This window comes from Asparagus officinalis, chromosome 2 (genome assembly GCF_001876935.1).
Source record: "Asparagus officinalis chromosome 2, Aspof.V1, whole genome shotgun sequence".
Taxonomy (NCBI): domain Eukaryota; kingdom Viridiplantae; phylum Streptophyta; class Magnoliopsida; order Asparagales; family Asparagaceae; genus Asparagus; species Asparagus officinalis.
In genome coordinates this window covers 41903566-41920818 of record NC_033795.1, presented here as the reverse complement: position 1 = coordinate 41920818, position 17253 = coordinate 41903566, and the positions used below count along the sequence as shown (strand labels likewise).

General features: G+C 38.7%; 1 protein-coding gene across 1 annotated transcript; it reads right to left on the bottom strand.

The window, feature by feature from the left end:
• LOC109829508 (V-type proton ATPase subunit G1-like) lies at positions 757–3370 on the bottom strand. Its single transcript, XM_020396602.1, has 3 exons — positions 1971–3370; positions 1744–1808; positions 757–977 (listed from the first exon to the last, which is right to left on the bottom strand). Exons 1-3 carry the CDS (start codon positions 2026–2028, stop codon positions 834–836), a joined length of 267 nt encoding a protein of 88 aa, XP_020252191.1. The 5' UTR covers positions 2029–3370; the 3' UTR covers positions 757–833.

Genomic DNA, 17253 nt, shown 5'->3' with positions numbered 1-17253 from the left:
TTTCTCCATACATAACTCATTGTATTTTTTTTACCTTGTGAATATTATTAACATTAGAGAATTTTTTTTTACCCTATGAATGTTTCGGGAGAAAGTTAGTTTCTTCATTGAGGTAATCATTACAACTTCAGTCGTTACAATGAAAATACAAAAAGATAGTCTTTTTATAAGACTCTTACAAAATGAAAATAAAAAGTATAATTCTCGTCAAAACAAACGCAGAGATCGTTTATCGGTCTTCTGTTTGCGTGGGATCTTGGCATGTGATGGGGACGTTGATATCCGTGGACCACCAAACGATCAGATCAGATTCGAAACTTCGTTGATTCATGAAGAAATTAAGAAACCAAAGCAATTATCTTGACAACAGCGAGATAACCACTCTTCTCGACACTAGTAGAAAAATGGGTATCCTTGACGGGCTTTCCCGTCAGGGATGCCAAATTTCTAGTCAGCAATACATATCCTTGACGGCTTCCCGTCAAGGATATGCCGTCAGGAAAAGTCCCGTCAGGGAAGAAACATCCCTGACGGGTTGAAGAAATTAAGAAACCAAAGCAATTATCTTGACAACAGCGAGATAACCACTCTTCTCGACACTAGTAGAAAAATGGGTATCCTTGACGGGCTTTCCCGTCAGGGATGCCAAATTTCTAGTCAGCAATACATATCCTTGACGGCTTCCCGTCAAGGATATGCCGTCAGGAAAAGTCCCGTCAGGGAAGAAACATCCCTGACGGGTTTATAAGATCTGGGGAGAGATTTCCTCACAACACATACATATATTCATAAATATATTGAATATTCCTTCACAGCCATAAACACGCTGAAAGCTAATTCTTTACGGTTGTGACCTGCCTCAAGAGCATATCACCCACATCGCGAGAGACACGTGATGATTGTTCCTTCAGCTGGAGGATTTTGCTCTCAGTTTCTTGTTCAAGGCGCTTCACATTAGCACCAGAATCACCGCTGCTCTGTTATACCAGTGAATAAGAAAAGGGTAAGAATGTGGACAAGCTAGCACATATAAGAGATAGCATGTAAGAAGACCACGCCGACGATATGGCATGTGAGAGAATAGAAAATGCTAAGACGAGATGAACTTGAAGGAATTGATCAAGTTGAAAAATTCAAGTGAGTGCAAATTCTGTCAAGAGTATTATAAATGAATACCAAAATTTGTAAAAAACAACAATTCATTTGTAAAAAACAGTCTAAGGTTGATATCTTGTGGAAGATTCTCATATACACTAAATCCTAATTACACTATGACCTGGCTCGACCATACAATGTATGTCAGTGGCGCACAAATTCAGTATGCAGTGAATGACCAGCCTGTAAATAAAACGATCATGCTTATGTGAATTTGTTATTATTTGTTTTAAGGGAAATGCCAGAATATAAAGGGGGGAAAAGAGACAGTGAAGTGCGCCTTTCCTGGTTTGGACTTGCCGTTATATAGATTACTGTTATTTAATTTGTTAATAAGTACTATTAGGTTTGTTGTGCTATGAGAAAAGAAATATTGATGCAAAGATAAAATATTGATGGAAAGACAGGAAAGAAAACATAACAAGATGACAATGAATCATCGTATTTTGCAGGTAACATATTATCTTTTTCCAACAAGATAAAGCCCAATGACATATGAAATAAATAATATTGTTAGCGCTAAAGCGACATTTATGAGACAACCACCAATAACTGAAGCAACAGTAAATGTAGCAAAGGCTATTGCACCTGCAAACCATTGCATTTTCCAGTGATCCCCCTTGAATGAGACCAGCTTTGTGCATCATTTCGACCTGTAAACAAGTCGACTCCATAATGAGGTTTGTAAATATATGTAAGATAAAAACAATCCAATTACAAAAAAGACCACTCTCACATGCTTCAATACATTCTAGAGGCTTCGTCACATAAATAGCAACTCAACCTTAAAAAAAGAAGAGAAAGCTCTTTGATACCTCTACATCCAAAACTGTATTTCAATGGAAGATAGGGGCATGGTGGAGGTGGCAGCATATTTTATGTCCAAGTGATGGCTCAAAGGTAGCCTAAATGTATCCAGCTTTGAAGTGGCAGTTTACAACTCTATCCTGAATAGCCATGAGCCCGTTCTTCCACTCGAGGAGCCTCAATTTATCCAAGCCTATTAGTAGCACCAACTGCCTTTATCTTGAACTTATCAATGTGTTATAGGTTACAGATTAAAACTTTTATCTTATAACAACATTTGAGATTAACATAATTAAAGTAGTAAAGCCAAAAATACATTATAACTAGAAGAAATTGTATATAAACCTCTTCATAAATGCAGAAGGTTCTTGAAGGAGCTATTTCCTTGGAGTAAATTGCATCATCCGTGAAACATGAATACCACTGACATCCAAAGTGACCTCCATAAATGCTAAAGTTGATTATTCCAACACAATCATACATCCATACACTGCCTGCTTGCACCTCGCCCTCCCGTCCCAGAATTCACCCAGCAACGACAAGATACAAACACAGGCACTCACACACAAGTACACTCACCCGCAGACACTAACACCTCTTTGTCCCACATGCTAGAGAATGTTTTCCATTTCTGGCTTAAGCTCACAACTTAGTATCATTTCATTACAACTTTTAGGTATTAGCCCCTCATAAGTTAGTGACTGTCAATTTCTTTCAAATGGATTTGAAATCTTAGAAGCCTACTGAATGAAATCTTTGTATACAACACCAACATAAGGTGATATATAGACCAAGCAATATTGAAAAAGACCCTACTTTTTTGGTTCAAATTCTTACCTCTTCATGAACCTGTTCGGTTGAAAATAATATGCATCCAAGTGCTTCAAACTCAAAAAGATGCAAAACTACAGCACTCAAAAAAGAAATGTAAGATCAGCTTGGATCTCCTGCATAGCAATCCAAGAAATCGAGTCTCAAATAAGAAACAACAAAACCTAAAATCACAAAAAAAAAATTAAAAAATCACTGACGGAGGTCTCTGCGAGTTGCTCGGGGGCGGTGCCGCGGCGAGTCCGGCGAGAAATCACTGCGAGTCTGAGCGGTTCGGTGCCGCCGTGAGCGACGAAGTGGAGACTGGGGTTCGGGGCCTCGACGCGCCGGGGGTGGAGTCGGAGAGGAGCGGGAGGTGATGGCAATAGCGAACCGAGATTTGGAGAGAGGAGATTTGGGGATTTGGAAAGCTGGAGAGAGGAGATTTGGAGAGCGGAGGTCGAACTGGAGGCGGAGGTCGTTTTGGGGGTAGGGTTCGTGTAGAGGGAGAGAGGAAATTTGGGAGCGGATCAAGAGGTTTTGGGGGAGGCGAAGCTGAGGGCAGGGGGTTTCTTCCATGGGAAATCCGAACTGAGAGAGGCGGACCCGAATTTCAGGAGCAAAAATGAAATTTTTGGAGGGATGAATCCCCACCAAAAATAATTCAACATCGCTGACGGCACCCCGTCAGCGATGTTGGACCTCCCGTCAGCAATGTAAACATCGCTGACGGGAAATTTTCATTACCGACGGCCACATCCTTGACGGCTATTCCCGTCATGGATATAAACAACGCCGACGGCATTCTCCCGTCAGGGATGTTGCCGTCAGCAATACTACGAATTCTACTAGTGCGAGATCACCGCAACGGGGCGATCTCAAGGAAAAGAACCGAGCTGCAGATCTATCGAACTCTCCTTCTTTATGTCGAAGAATTCGCTGAAGTCTCCTCCTCCTCTCTAAAATTCGTGCTCCTTCAGTCTTTAATTCAGCAGGGTTTCCCCGACGCTCGTGAATTACCGATCTCAAAAAATGAAGGTCCTGGGACTGTATTTATAGGCTTCAGGAGCCTTGTGTTCAGATAAGAACGATCGATTCACTTTTATCTTTAGTTATAACCACGTTCTTGGATGATATTCTATCAGTTGAAACAAATCCAGACGATTAATGATCGAAAAATAGATTTAAACTACCAAAATTTAGTTTTTCGGGTCTACGGACACCCGTGGGTGTCTCGGCCAAGCTTGGGCCGAGACACCTCTTGGTGTCCCAGCCAAGACTTGGCCAATACACTCATGGGTGTCTCGGCCAAGTCTTGGTCGAGACACTCATGGGTGTCTCGGCCAAGTCTTGTCCGAGACACCACTTGGTGTCTCGGCCAAACCTTAGCCGAGACACCATTTGGTGTCTTGGCCAACTTTGGCCTGAACTTCGATTCGCGCGTTCTATCCGTTCCTGTCGTATCTTTATCGTACGAACTCAGAATTGTGTGGTTCAAGATGCGTTTGAAAGCTAACGAGGAGATCTACAAGCTCTCATAATTGAATTATATGTGGAATAAATGGGATACGAGGGGCGCTTCACCTTTCGTAAGAGACTCGAGGCTCCCGATCAGTTCGTGTTTCCATTATTCCAAAGTTCCGTTGCTTCGTATGGTCCTTCGACTCACTTCGTACATTTGTCATCATCACATGAGCTTCTGTGACTCGAATAGCAATATTCATCGTCTTCTCTCTGTCTTGAGTCGTGTGTGGGGACCTATAGGTAATTTTTGACGCCTACAGATACCTCCTCTAAAGTGTTTTAGTCTCGTTTCTTTTATAGATGAACCTGAAATACTTTGGATATGATTGGTCCAACCTTCAGTCGGTGTAAAAGGACCTGTAGTTAGCTTTGACTCTTGACTTCTTTGATTTTTAGTCTATTCAATATCTTAATGAATAACCGAAGTTGTTCCGGCGCTGTGTTTATCATCTGGCCGTCGTCAAAGTCTCGAATCGAAACTGGTGAGTTGATTTTGGCTCGTATCGTCAAATTGACTTTGAACTGATTATCTTCATCGGAAATACGTTGACTTGCGTTGACCTAGGGTTACGCGTTGATTGGCGTTGACCTAGGGTTACGTGTTGACCTAGGGTTACACGTTGACTGGCGTTGACTTTTTATCGTAACACGTTGACTGGCGTTGACCTTCGTCGCACATGTTGCTTGTGTTGACCTAGGGTTACACGTTGACCGGTGTTGACCTTAGGGTTTTGGATCGCCTCCCGTTGACTTTTTGTCGCAACGTGTTGACCAGCGTTGACCTAGGGTTACGCGTTGACCGGTGTTGACCTAGGGTTACTCATTGACCAACATTGATCTTAGGGTTTCGGATCGCCCCGCGTTGACTTCTCGTCGTAACGCATTGATCGACGTTGACTTTTATCGCAACGTGTGATAGTCTCAAGTGTTGAGGTTACAGGACCAACTATTAAAACTGATTCATTTGCAGGTATGGATCTTATCCTGAAGTTGTTGGATGCTCAAGTCATGAGACCAACTAATGAAGCTGGTGCGTCAATGATTCTCACATGTATAGGACTTTTAGCAAACTCTTAACCATCAACGGGTTTGATGAGCCTTTACCGACTACCGTTTGAGTCGGACTAGTATGCAGATTGTTTAAGTCCGTTCTGCATATAACGTTATGCTAAAAGAGTTAATTCTTTTAGTGTTATGATATTGAATACGTAGACTTCATCTTTCTCATAGGAATAGACTACCCGGTCGCATGTATCAGATGCAGACTCAGGATTTTTGACAATCCTCAGCCATCAACGGATTTGACGTGCCTATACCGATTACCGTTTGAATCGGGCTCGCATACTGATTGTTTAAGTCCGTTCCACGAGTGATGTTATGCTAAAAGAGTTAACTCTTTTAGTGCTACGATATTGAATACGTAGACTTCGTCTTTCTTACGGGAATAGACTACCCGACAACGCGTGTTAGGCGCTCACTTATCCCTTCTTAGGATTCGGGATAAAAGTCCCCAGACTTGGATTCTGGTGTCTTCTTCAATCGGTGAAAGACTAAACCGGCAACGCGTGTTATGCGCTGATAGGATTCGGGATAAAATTCCTCATACGTGTGAGGCACGGATTATGGTATTATTAATAACAACCTGCCACAATGTCGTATGTGGGTTTTTGTCCTTTTACGGTTAAAGACTAACCGACAACGCGTGTTAGGCGTTGACTTATCCCTACTTAGGCTTTGGGATAAAATTCCCCAGATTTGGATTCTGGTGTCTTCTTCAATTGGTGAAAGACTAAACCGGCAACACGTGTTAGGTGCTGACTTATCCCTACTTAGGATTCAGGATAAAATTCCCCGTACGTGTGAGGCACGGATTATGGTGTTATTAATAACAACCTGCCATAATGTCGAATATGTAGGCTTTTGTCCTTTTTACGGTTAAAGACTAACCGACAATGGGTGTTAGACGCTGACTTATCCCTACTTAGGCTTCGGGATAAAAGTCTCCAGACTCGGATTATGGTGTCTTTTTCAATCGGTGAAAGACTAAACCGGCAACGCGTGTTAGGCGTCGACTTATCCCTACTTAGGATTCGGGATAAAATTCTCCATACGTGTGAGGCACAGATTTTGGCATTATGAATAACCGCTTGCCATAATGTCGAATATGTGGGCTTTCGTCCTTTTTACGGTCAAAGACTAACCGGCAATGCGTGTTAGGCATTGACTTATCCCTTCTTAGGATTCGGGATAAATTCCCCATACGTGTAAGGTACAGATTTTGGTATTGAAAAGTAATGTCTTCTCTTGGGGCAAAGACGAACCCGATGCTGGAGAGGAAGAATTTTGTATTCTATCTCCTGCTGCAAAGGAAACTCAAAGTGAGCTCTCCACTTTGAGAATCTGAAGAGTGAAACTAAGAGTGAGATCTCCACTCTGAGAATCGAAAAGATTCGGATAATCCTAACTGTCGTAAGGTTTGATTACCAAACTAAATGTGATTTTCTCGTTTATCAAGAGTGAATTGTTGTTTTGACCCTAACTGTAGGAAGGTTTGACCAAATAGGAGTTTGATGTGATCCTAACCGTAGGAAGGTTTGATCACTCGATTTAAAAATGGACCTCTCGTTCATGGAAGGAATTGAGAGGAGATTTTGGTTATGGTCCTAACTGTAAGAAGGTTTGACCAAATAAACAGTGAGAGTGGGAGTACAAATTACAGTGGGAGTGTTGATTCGTATAAATCACTGGAAGAGAGTCATTGGTGTTAAGTGACAAATACTTAACACGAAGGGGTTTGACAATTGTCAATGATCAGGAGGCTAAAATTCCGAGTACTATGTCAGGACTTTAACAGTGGGAGTTTAGTGTTTATCACTTTATTTGTAATGATCGGGTTATCACTAAGAATATTATATGTAACATTCTTCCGGGAACTTCCCGTTACATGAATCATCCACCCCCAGCTTCCTTTGTAAAACTGGGTCTAACATTGTACTTAGTTGGATGACTGGGCTATCAATAAGAATACCAGACGTGGCACTCTCTAGGAACTTCCCGTGAAAGAAAGGAAATAGTTTAGACTCATATACCTGTTGGAGTATGCATGGAGCAGTTTAACCTCATATACCTGTTGGAGTATGCATGGAGCAGTTTAACCTCATATACCTGTTGGAGGATTGAGAAGCAGTTTATACTCATATACTCTTCGGAGTGCTGAAAGGAGCACTTTATACTCTTATACTTGTCGGAGTCTTCATTCGACTTAATTGAGCGTTATGATGCCGGCTTCAACTAATGTTTGGATGCTATTCTTGAGAGCGAAGTAAGCCTTGGTAGGATGGAGGATCCTCCTGTGGTACGCACAGTATTTTGGATCCGTAGTATTGTCAGCTTCCTCCTGATCTGCGATAGGTGGTAACTTGATCTTGTTATTTTTAAGGAGGGACTCGAAAATAGCTGGAACGTCTTCGTCCTTGAAGGAGTACTCCTTTTGGAGTCTCGGATCCGAAGTCTTTTGCTGTCTTCTGGGTTGTTTTTGTGACGTCTGATTAACATCAATAACTGCTGCATGCGCCTTCCCCTTACTACGAAATACGAAACTTGAGTTTGGAGGGTTAACCATCGGTTGGCTTCTCTCGGCTTTCTTCCTTCTGAGGAAGCGTTCGGCCTGCTCTCCGCGCACTTTCAACACTTTCTAGGTGCTGGACGGTGCTACTCCCATAACTTCCAACACGTCCAAAGAGAAGTTATTATGACAGGTTTAGAGGATGAAGTCCTCTGTGATCGGATCTCAGCAGTTCATCGCCATATTCCGGAAGCACTTGACCAAGTCGTCGATCGTCTCGTCGTATTCCTGTTTCTCATCGAAGAGTATCCTGATTGACACCTCGGCGTCATCATCAAAAAAATGAGTGAGGAACATGTCCTCTAGGTCGTTCCAGCTGTTGATGCTTTCAGGTTTGAGATGGCGATACCAATCGAAGACAGCTCCGCGAAGGGTGCCGACGAATGACCGGACCATCAGGGATTCATTCCTAGAAATCACACCCATGTGAGACTTGAAGTAGATTAGATGCTGAGTGGGGGAATCCTTTCCGTCAAATGGCGTGAAGTTGATCAGGTTGAACTTTGTCGGATACGGTATCGAATCCCACTCTCTTGGGTAAGGCACGGAATACCGGTCTTCTTCACCTCTCGAGTAGACATCAGAGCGTTGACTTTTCTCTCGAGGTCTTTTATCTTTTCATCCTCGCTCGTGTCATTCCTTGGTCGATTTTGAGGAGGAATAATGGGGCCACCCCCAGTGTTGTCATTATTGGCGGGACCACCCCCGACATTGTTATTCTCAGTTGGGTCACTCCCAGTATTTTGGTTAATGGGAGGGTTATCTGCATGTAGGTGTTATCCACATCTGAATCGCTAGTTGCTTGACTAACATTGTGACGATGACTGGATTCACTTATCTGATTCGACAAGGCTCGGATCTGTTGATCATGCTCTTCCCTCATTCGCAGCATAGCCATTTCCATTTTGAACTTGAAGTTCTCTTTTTGCTTAGTCAAGGCATCCTCGATGATTTTGGTCATTTGCTCGGTGTTGATCATAAACGCCTAATGAGATTGTCCTATGCTGGATACTGTATAATCAGAAGCGAAGACAGAGTTCGCATCTGATGCTTTATCTTCCAAGGATAATCCGCTATTCATCCTATGATAGTCCCTACGCCTAGTAGTTCTCGTGTGTAACTGAGTTATACGTTAGGATATGTCCGAAAAATGTCGGGAATTGAAACTTCGCGTTAATTTCTCCTTATCGACCATATTGATGGTTGTAGGGTCCTGTTTTTGCTTATGTATACCAAGTGTAGGATCATGACCCTTAAGAATAAAGTGTGCTCTTATAAAAATCTATGGAAGCTTTACACTTAAACACTAGAGGGTGAGTTTGTAAAGTAGATTATAAATTGTAAAGAAAGAATGACAATCTTAGAAAATGAACATCACAAACACAAGCATGTATACTGGTTCCACCTCCCTGGTATACATCCAGTCCCCAAGCAAATCCCGCTTGAGAGTTTCCACTATGATTTTGAAACCTTATAAAATCAAAAGCAAACCTGACCAATTTACAAGACCATGTAAATTACAAACCTAATTGATAAGACCATGCCAATCGTCACCCAATCTCTAAACCAAGAGTCAACCCTCTCAAACCCGAGAGAAATCCTTTTTGAAGCAAGAATACAATTGATCCTATAAGCCTTGAATATATAGTGAAGTGCAGCAGTGGCTTAGGATTCTTTTAACTCTCTGAATATTGCCTATACAATCTCTAAGAATGATTGAAACCAAGGCAATATCAGAAACTCTCTTTTTCTAAACACTTAGCATGAAAATCTAGAAAACTTAGAGAGTGAATATGCACAAATATTTGATCTTATGTGTATGAATTATTTTTTGTTGTGCAAATTTCTGAACTTATAACCTATTTATAGCCCTTTAAAAGACAAGTTTTCAACCCCTAAAAACGTACACAAAGCGGCTATAAACAGTCACTTATTCAAAACTTAAAATCTAAAAAACTTCATCTGTAGTCAACTACAAGTTATAGTAGTCGACTACACTGAGTCTAAACAGGCTCTGTGAAGTTAGAAAATTACTTAGTAGTCGACTACAAGGCATATTAGTCGACTACACTGTAAACTTACAGTTTTTGGAATTTTTTTTTAGTATTTTGACTGTAACTTTCTCATCCGATATCGGAATGAGGTGATTTAAGATTTGTTGCAAAGCTATTGAAGAGATGTACAACTTTGGTATTTTAAGTTTTTCTAGATTCTAATTGCTAAGGGGTATAAATAAAATGTTTTAAGACTCACTCAGTATCTATAAACTCTAATGGCTAATATAGGGGATTTCTATTGTTAACCAACACACTAAGCATATGTTAGTGTATTCTAACACTATGTGTATGTATGTGTGTGAGTGATCAAGGCTTGCAAAAATTTATAAGAAAAGAAAAAATAAAATTACATTTTGACAATAAAGTATATCTTTTTCATTACTTCATTTTGTCTTGAACTCATCTATGTCTTGAGTATCTCTTTGAATATAATTATTGATATAGCTCTAATACTGCAAAACGAACTCATCTATGTCTTGAGTATCTCTTTGAATATAATTATTGATATAGCTCTAATACTGCAAAACAAATATTAGCACATAATACACACAATATATATTGAATATAATTATTGATATAGCTCTAATACTGCAAAACAAATATTAGCACATAATACACACAATATATAGTATTTGTTATCATCAAAATAAACTAATCTTTGGGTCAAGATTCCTAACATTCTCCCCCTTTTTGATGATGACAAATATATGTTATTAAGATATAAAATTTTAATCCCCCTGCATAAAATCGTTAAATAAAATCTTTTATTCCCCCTGCATGAAAGGATTAGTAAAAAATTCAAAATTTTCTATATAACTCCCCCTTTGTCATTAGCAAAAAAAAAACATAATTCTAGTTAAAATTTTCTTTTCCTGGGTACCTTAATAAAAATATTAAGCTCTTTGGTACCCTTTTATATTATATCATTAGGATTAGCCCTTAGGAATCCAAATCCACTTGGAATTTGGTTTTCATTTATTAACATAATTGTAATTCTTTGAATTGCAAACTTCATACATATAAGATGAAATATAATCATTCCTATCATGAATATTCAAATTATTAGGAATCCATATATACTTATTTTGTTTAGCATGAATATTCTTATTATTATTCTTCAAAACATAATCATTCTTTGTAAAATACTTAGGAACAAATCCAATGCCAAAATGATTGTTTGAAGATTTTTGAAATGAGAGCAAATTATTCAAATTTTCTTTACTTTTATTGAATTTACTAACATTCAAATATATATCATCATATTTTAATTTAATAGAAGAAATATCTTTATATAAAACATTAATGCGGATTTTTAAATCATTGCATTTTGATTTTAGATAAATATTCTCATTAGTCAAAATATGATTTTCTTTAAGCAAGGATTTATTTTTCTCTTTCAATTCAATTACGTGAGAATTAGAAATAGTAGAAGAATTAAAATCAGAAAATTTTCAAGTAATCTTTTATTTTCACCTTTAAGAAAATTATGTGAAGCCTTTAATCTAAAAAATGTTTCACATATAATTCATTAAAAGCATCTAAAAGCTCTTCATTGTCACTTACTTCATCTTGTGCCATAAAACACATGTGAGCACTTTAAAGCTCTTCATTGTCACTTACTTCATCTTGTGCCATAAAACACATGTGAGCACTTTCCTTTTCTTTAATATCTTCATCTGAAGATGACTCGTCACTATCATCCCAAGTGACAGCCATTGCTTTCCTTTTCTTGTTATTTTGAATGTTGTTGAAGTTGTTAAAATAACTTGATTTTTGCTTATTCTTCAATATTGGACAATCTTTCTTCATATGACCTGCTTTATTACACTTAAAACAAAGAGGGTTATTTAAAATTAAACTTTTAGATTTAAAATTACCTCGTTTTATTAATTTTCAAAATTTTCGTGCAAACATGCTCATTTCTTCATCATCACCATCTGAATCTTCTTTATTAGAAGTAGTATTGAATGCAAGTACTTTCTTGTTCTTTGTTTCTTCATCATTCTTTCTATCATTTGAACTTCATACGCCATAAGATTTTCGATAAGATTTTCAACCGTAAGAGTTGACAAATCATTGGCTTCTTCGATTGCGATAACTTTTTTTCCCCATTGTGGAGTAAGTGATCGAAGTATTTTTCTTACCATCTCCACTTGTGTGTATGTTTTTTCAAGACCAATGAGAGAATTTGTGATGTCGGTGAATTTTGTGAATATTTCTCCAATAGTCTCGTTTTCCTTCATCTTAAATAATTCGAATCTGTGTACAAGAACAAAAATTTTAGATTCTTTAACTTTATTTATACCTTCATGAGTTAGCTCAAGTGTATGCCAAATATCATATGCAGATGTGGCCGTTGACACCCTATTGAACTCATTCTAGTCAAGTGCACAGAATAGTGCATTCATGGCTTTGGAGTCCAAATTTGCATTGTTTCTTTGAGGTGTAGTCCATTCTGAGAAAGGAGTGGTTGGCTTCTCATATTTTGTTTCCACAATGCTCCAAAGTTCGTAGCTAATTGATTAAAGGTAAATCTTCATTCTGCACTTCTAATAGTTGTAGTTCAATCCATCGAACATTGGTGGACGATTTGTAGAATGACCTTCTTTGAATTGTGATGTATTTGTTGATGCCATCTTTCACCTTGCTCTGATACCAAATGTAGGGTCATGTTTTTGCTTATGTATACCAAGTGTAGGATCGTGACTCTTAAGAATAGAGTGCGCTCTTATAAAAATCTGCGGAAGGTTTACACTTAAACACTAGAGGGTGAGTTTGTAAAATAGATTATAAATTGCAAAGAAAGAATGACAATCTTAGAAAATGAACATCACAAACACAAACATGTATAATGGTTCCACCTCCCTGGTATACATCCAGTCCCCAAGCAAATCCCGCTTGAGAGTTTCCACTATGATTTTGAAACCTTATAAAATCAAAAGCAAACCTGACCAATTTGCAAGACCATGCAAATTGCAAACCCAATTGATAAGACCATGCCAATCGTCACCCAATCTCTAAACCAAGAGATCAACCCTCTCAAACCCGAGAGAAATCCTTTTTGAAGCAAGAATACAATTGATCCTATAAGCCTTGAATGTATAATGAAGTGCATCAGTGGCTTAGGATTCTTTTAACTCTCTGAATATTGCCTATACAATCTCTAAGAATGATTGAAACCAAGGCAATATCAGAAACTCTCTTTTTCTAAACACTTAGCATGAAAATCTAGAAAACTTAGAGAGTGAATATGCACAAATATTTGATCTTATGTGTATGAATTATTTTTTGTTGTGCAAATTTCTGAACTTATAACCTATTTATAGCCCTTTAAAAGACAAGTTTTCAACCCCTAAAAACGTACACAAAACGGCTATAAACAGTCACTTATTCAAAACTTAAAATCTAAAAAAACTACATCTGTAGTCAACTACAAGTTATAGTAGTCGACTACACTGAGTCTAAACAGGCTCTATGAAGTCAGAAAATTACTTAGTAGTCGACTACAAGGCATAGTAGTCGACTACACTGTAAACTTACAGTTTCTGGAATTTTCTTTTTAGTATTTTAATTGTAACTTTCTCATCCGTTATCGGAATGAGGTGATTTAAGATTTGTTGGAAAGCTATTGAAGAGATATACAACTTTGGTATTTTAAGTTTTTCTAGATTCTAATTGGTAAGGGGTATAAATGAAATGTTTTAAGACTCACTCAGTATCTATAAACTCTAATGGCTAATATAGGGGATTTCTATTGTTAACCAACACACTAAGCATATGTTAGTGTATTCTAACACTATGTGTATGTATGTGTGTGAGTGATCAAGGCTTGTACAAATTTCTAAGCAAAGAAAATATAAAATTATATTTTGATAATAAAGTATATCTTCTTCTTTGCTTCATTTTACCTTGAACTCATCTATATCTTGAATATCTCTTTGAATATAATTGTTGATATAGCTCTGATACTGTAAAATAAATGTTAGCACATAATACACACAATATGTAATATTTGTTATCATCAAAATAAACTAATCTTGGGGTCAAGATTCCTAACAATGGTGACCTTTGGGAGTTCATCGTCTTGCACAACTGATCTTTTTCTATATAAACTCCTTAGCTTGGACTTGGACGTTCTGGTAGAGATCCTTTCAAATACCGAGTCCCTCTATGGAGCAGTCTTGGGGCAGCTACATATTGATAATACTACCATGATAAGTTTGGTACACTGATAGTGAGAGTCTGCTTCCCGGGTACTTCTCTTTTGAGATTTATTCGTACCCCCAGCCCGATAGTACAACTCATCAACGTTGCGGTCAGAGCAACCTATCGGCTGCTGGTTTGATTCCTCCAATTAAACGCTATCGTTTATTCGGCACGTCTTCTTCTTAATATGTAGGGTTTTATTAGCTTTAGCAGGAGTCACACATTTGGAATCACACCCTTGTGATGATGAAAATTTAACGGGCTCCTGGTTTAGTGCAGGCACCCCCACACAGGTAGTTATGGGAATCAACTTGTTAGGAGGTCGCGTACGACCCCCAATCTGGATGATTGTTCGGGGTTCCTTCAACGGTCCCAAGCGTTCCTTAACAGGCGCTTTGCCTTGATCTTCGTGTAAAGGATCCAGACGATCCTTTAATGGAATTCTAAATTTGGAGAGGTCCACGTCGCCGTAGGGTTTCACCGAAGGTATAGTGGCAGAAGGAGTGGGATCCGAAGTTGGCGAATGTTGGGGAGCAACATTGATTACTTTTGCCTTAGGCGTTGATTTGGCCTTTGGCATCCAAATTTGTTTGGATCTCGGTGATCTCCTAACAGCCTCTTCCTTTTGTATTTCTTATGCTTTTCGTACAAGGATCTGGGTATGTGCAGGAAGTGCACGACGCTTCTGAATGTGCTCCTCAAGAGTGGAACGGTTCCATTTGACACGAACCCTTTCGTTAGTAGGTGGTTGGGAGGAGGTTCCTGAAGCTTGCTGTGGAGATGGCTTAGCCACTTGGTGCTTTCTGAACTCCAAATCCGTTTGGTAATAAAATCCGTTCACCTGATCCAAAGCCTTGGCGAATTGGCGCACGAGGCGTTGATGTTGCCTTTTTCGTGCTCTCCTTGATAGAGTTGACGCGCCTTCAACAGTTAACTCCTTGATCGCGGAGGAGTTTAGATCTACAGATTTGGTCTCATTGGACATCGGCGGATCGTTGTGAGGAGTGGCTGCAGCAACGGTAGCGGAGAATTCACTTTCTTGAGTCTTCAGATCTGAAGACCAGCGGATCTTTCGAGCGGAGGAGACTTTCCTGTGTTTGATAGGAGAGGCGGATCTGGAGGAGGAGGAGGAGATGTGCTCCTCGAACTTCTGTTAGTCGAACTCGTATTCGACCTCTTCAGCCACCAGAATCTTGATCGCTGGTTACATCACGACAGCTTTGGCAAAAAAGCTGTTGGCTCCCACTGTGATCGCCATATTGTTTCAGGAAAAAGTTGGTTTCTTTATTGAGGTAATCATTACAACTTCAGTCGTTATAATAAAAATATAAAAAGATAGTTTTTTTTATAAGACTCTTACACAATGAAAATAAAAAGTACAATTCTCGTCAAAACAAATGCCGAGATCTTTTATCGGTCTTCTACTTGCGTGGGATCTTAGCCTGTGACGGGGGCGTTTATATCTGTGGACCACCAAATGATTAGATCAAATCTGGAGCTTCGTTGATTCGCGAAGGAATCAAGAAACCGAAGCAATTATCTTGGCAATAGCAAGATAACCACTCTTTTCGAGATCACCGCAACGGGGCGATCTCAAGGAAAAGAGCCGGGCTACATATCTATTAAACTCTCCTTCTTTATATCGAAGAATTCGCTGAAGTCTCCTCCTCCTCTTTGAAATTCGTGCTCCTTCAGTCTTTAATTCAGCAGGGCTTCATCGACGCTCGTGAATTCCCGATCTTAAAAAATAAAGGCCCTGGGGTTATATTTATAGGCTTCAGGAACCCTGTGTTCGGATAAGAATGATTGATTCACTCTTATCTTCAGTTATAACCACTTAACCATGTTCTTGGATGATATTCTATCAGTTGAAACAAATCCATACGGTTAACGATCGAAAAACAGCTTTAAACTATCAAAATTTAGTTTTTCGGATCTGCGAACACCCGTGGGTGTCTCGGCCAAGCTTGGGCCGAGACACCTCTTGGTGTCTCGACCAAGCCTTGGCCGAGACACCACTTGGTGTCTTGGCCAACTTTGGCCTGAACTTTGATTCGCGCGTTCTGTCCGTTCCCACCGTATCTTCATCGTCCGAACTCAGAATTGCATGGTTCAAGATGTGTTGGAAAGCTAACGAGGAGATCTACAAGCTCCCATGATTGAATCATATGTGGAATAAATGGGATATGAGGGGCGCTTTGCCTTTCGTAAGCGACGCGGGGCTCCCGATCAGTTCGTGTTTCCATTATTTTGAAGTTTCGTTGTTTCGTATGGTCCGTCAACTCACTTCATGCGTTTGTCGTCATCACATGAGCTTCTGTGACTCGAATATCGACGTTCATCGTCTTCTCTCTGTCTTGAGCCGCGTACGGGGACCTATATGCAATTTTTGACGCCTACAATGAATATTACTAACATCAGAGAATAATATTTATTAAAATAATCAATTAACGCTAAGCTATTATATTATAGTCTTTTATAAAATTTTAAGTAATTTAGCCTTCTATCAATTAATGCTACCTCTATATTTTTGATACTCCAGCTTATGAGTAAAATTATACGCAATTGCTTTTATTTAAAAAATGATATTAAATTTTAATCTATCAATATATTTTTCAAAATTTATTGTTTTTTTGTAATTTTAAACTTTTAAGGGCTTTTCTATGATTTTTAAAATTTTGAGGGTGTTAATTATAAATTTTCAATTGTAGGGGGCTACTATCAATTTTTATATTTTATGTTTGTTCTTTTAAGTTTTGAAAAGTCAAGATGTTTTGTGCAAATTTTAATTATTGAGGGTGTTTTGTGCAATTTTTAAAACTTTTAAATTTTTTTTGACAATAATTCATGTATGTTATCTGTTTATTATTTCTTTACATTTTTATTATCGTTTAAAATCATTGGTGTTTGTATGGTATTATCTTTCTCTATCATCTCTAAGGCTTAATTGATGTGATAAAGAGCTTTTTACGGGGATCTATGTTCAAGTCTGATGGTAATCTCTAGAATTTATCTATGTTGTTCGTAAGTTTTAAGGGTACTTTTTTTATAATTTTAGACTTTTGAGGG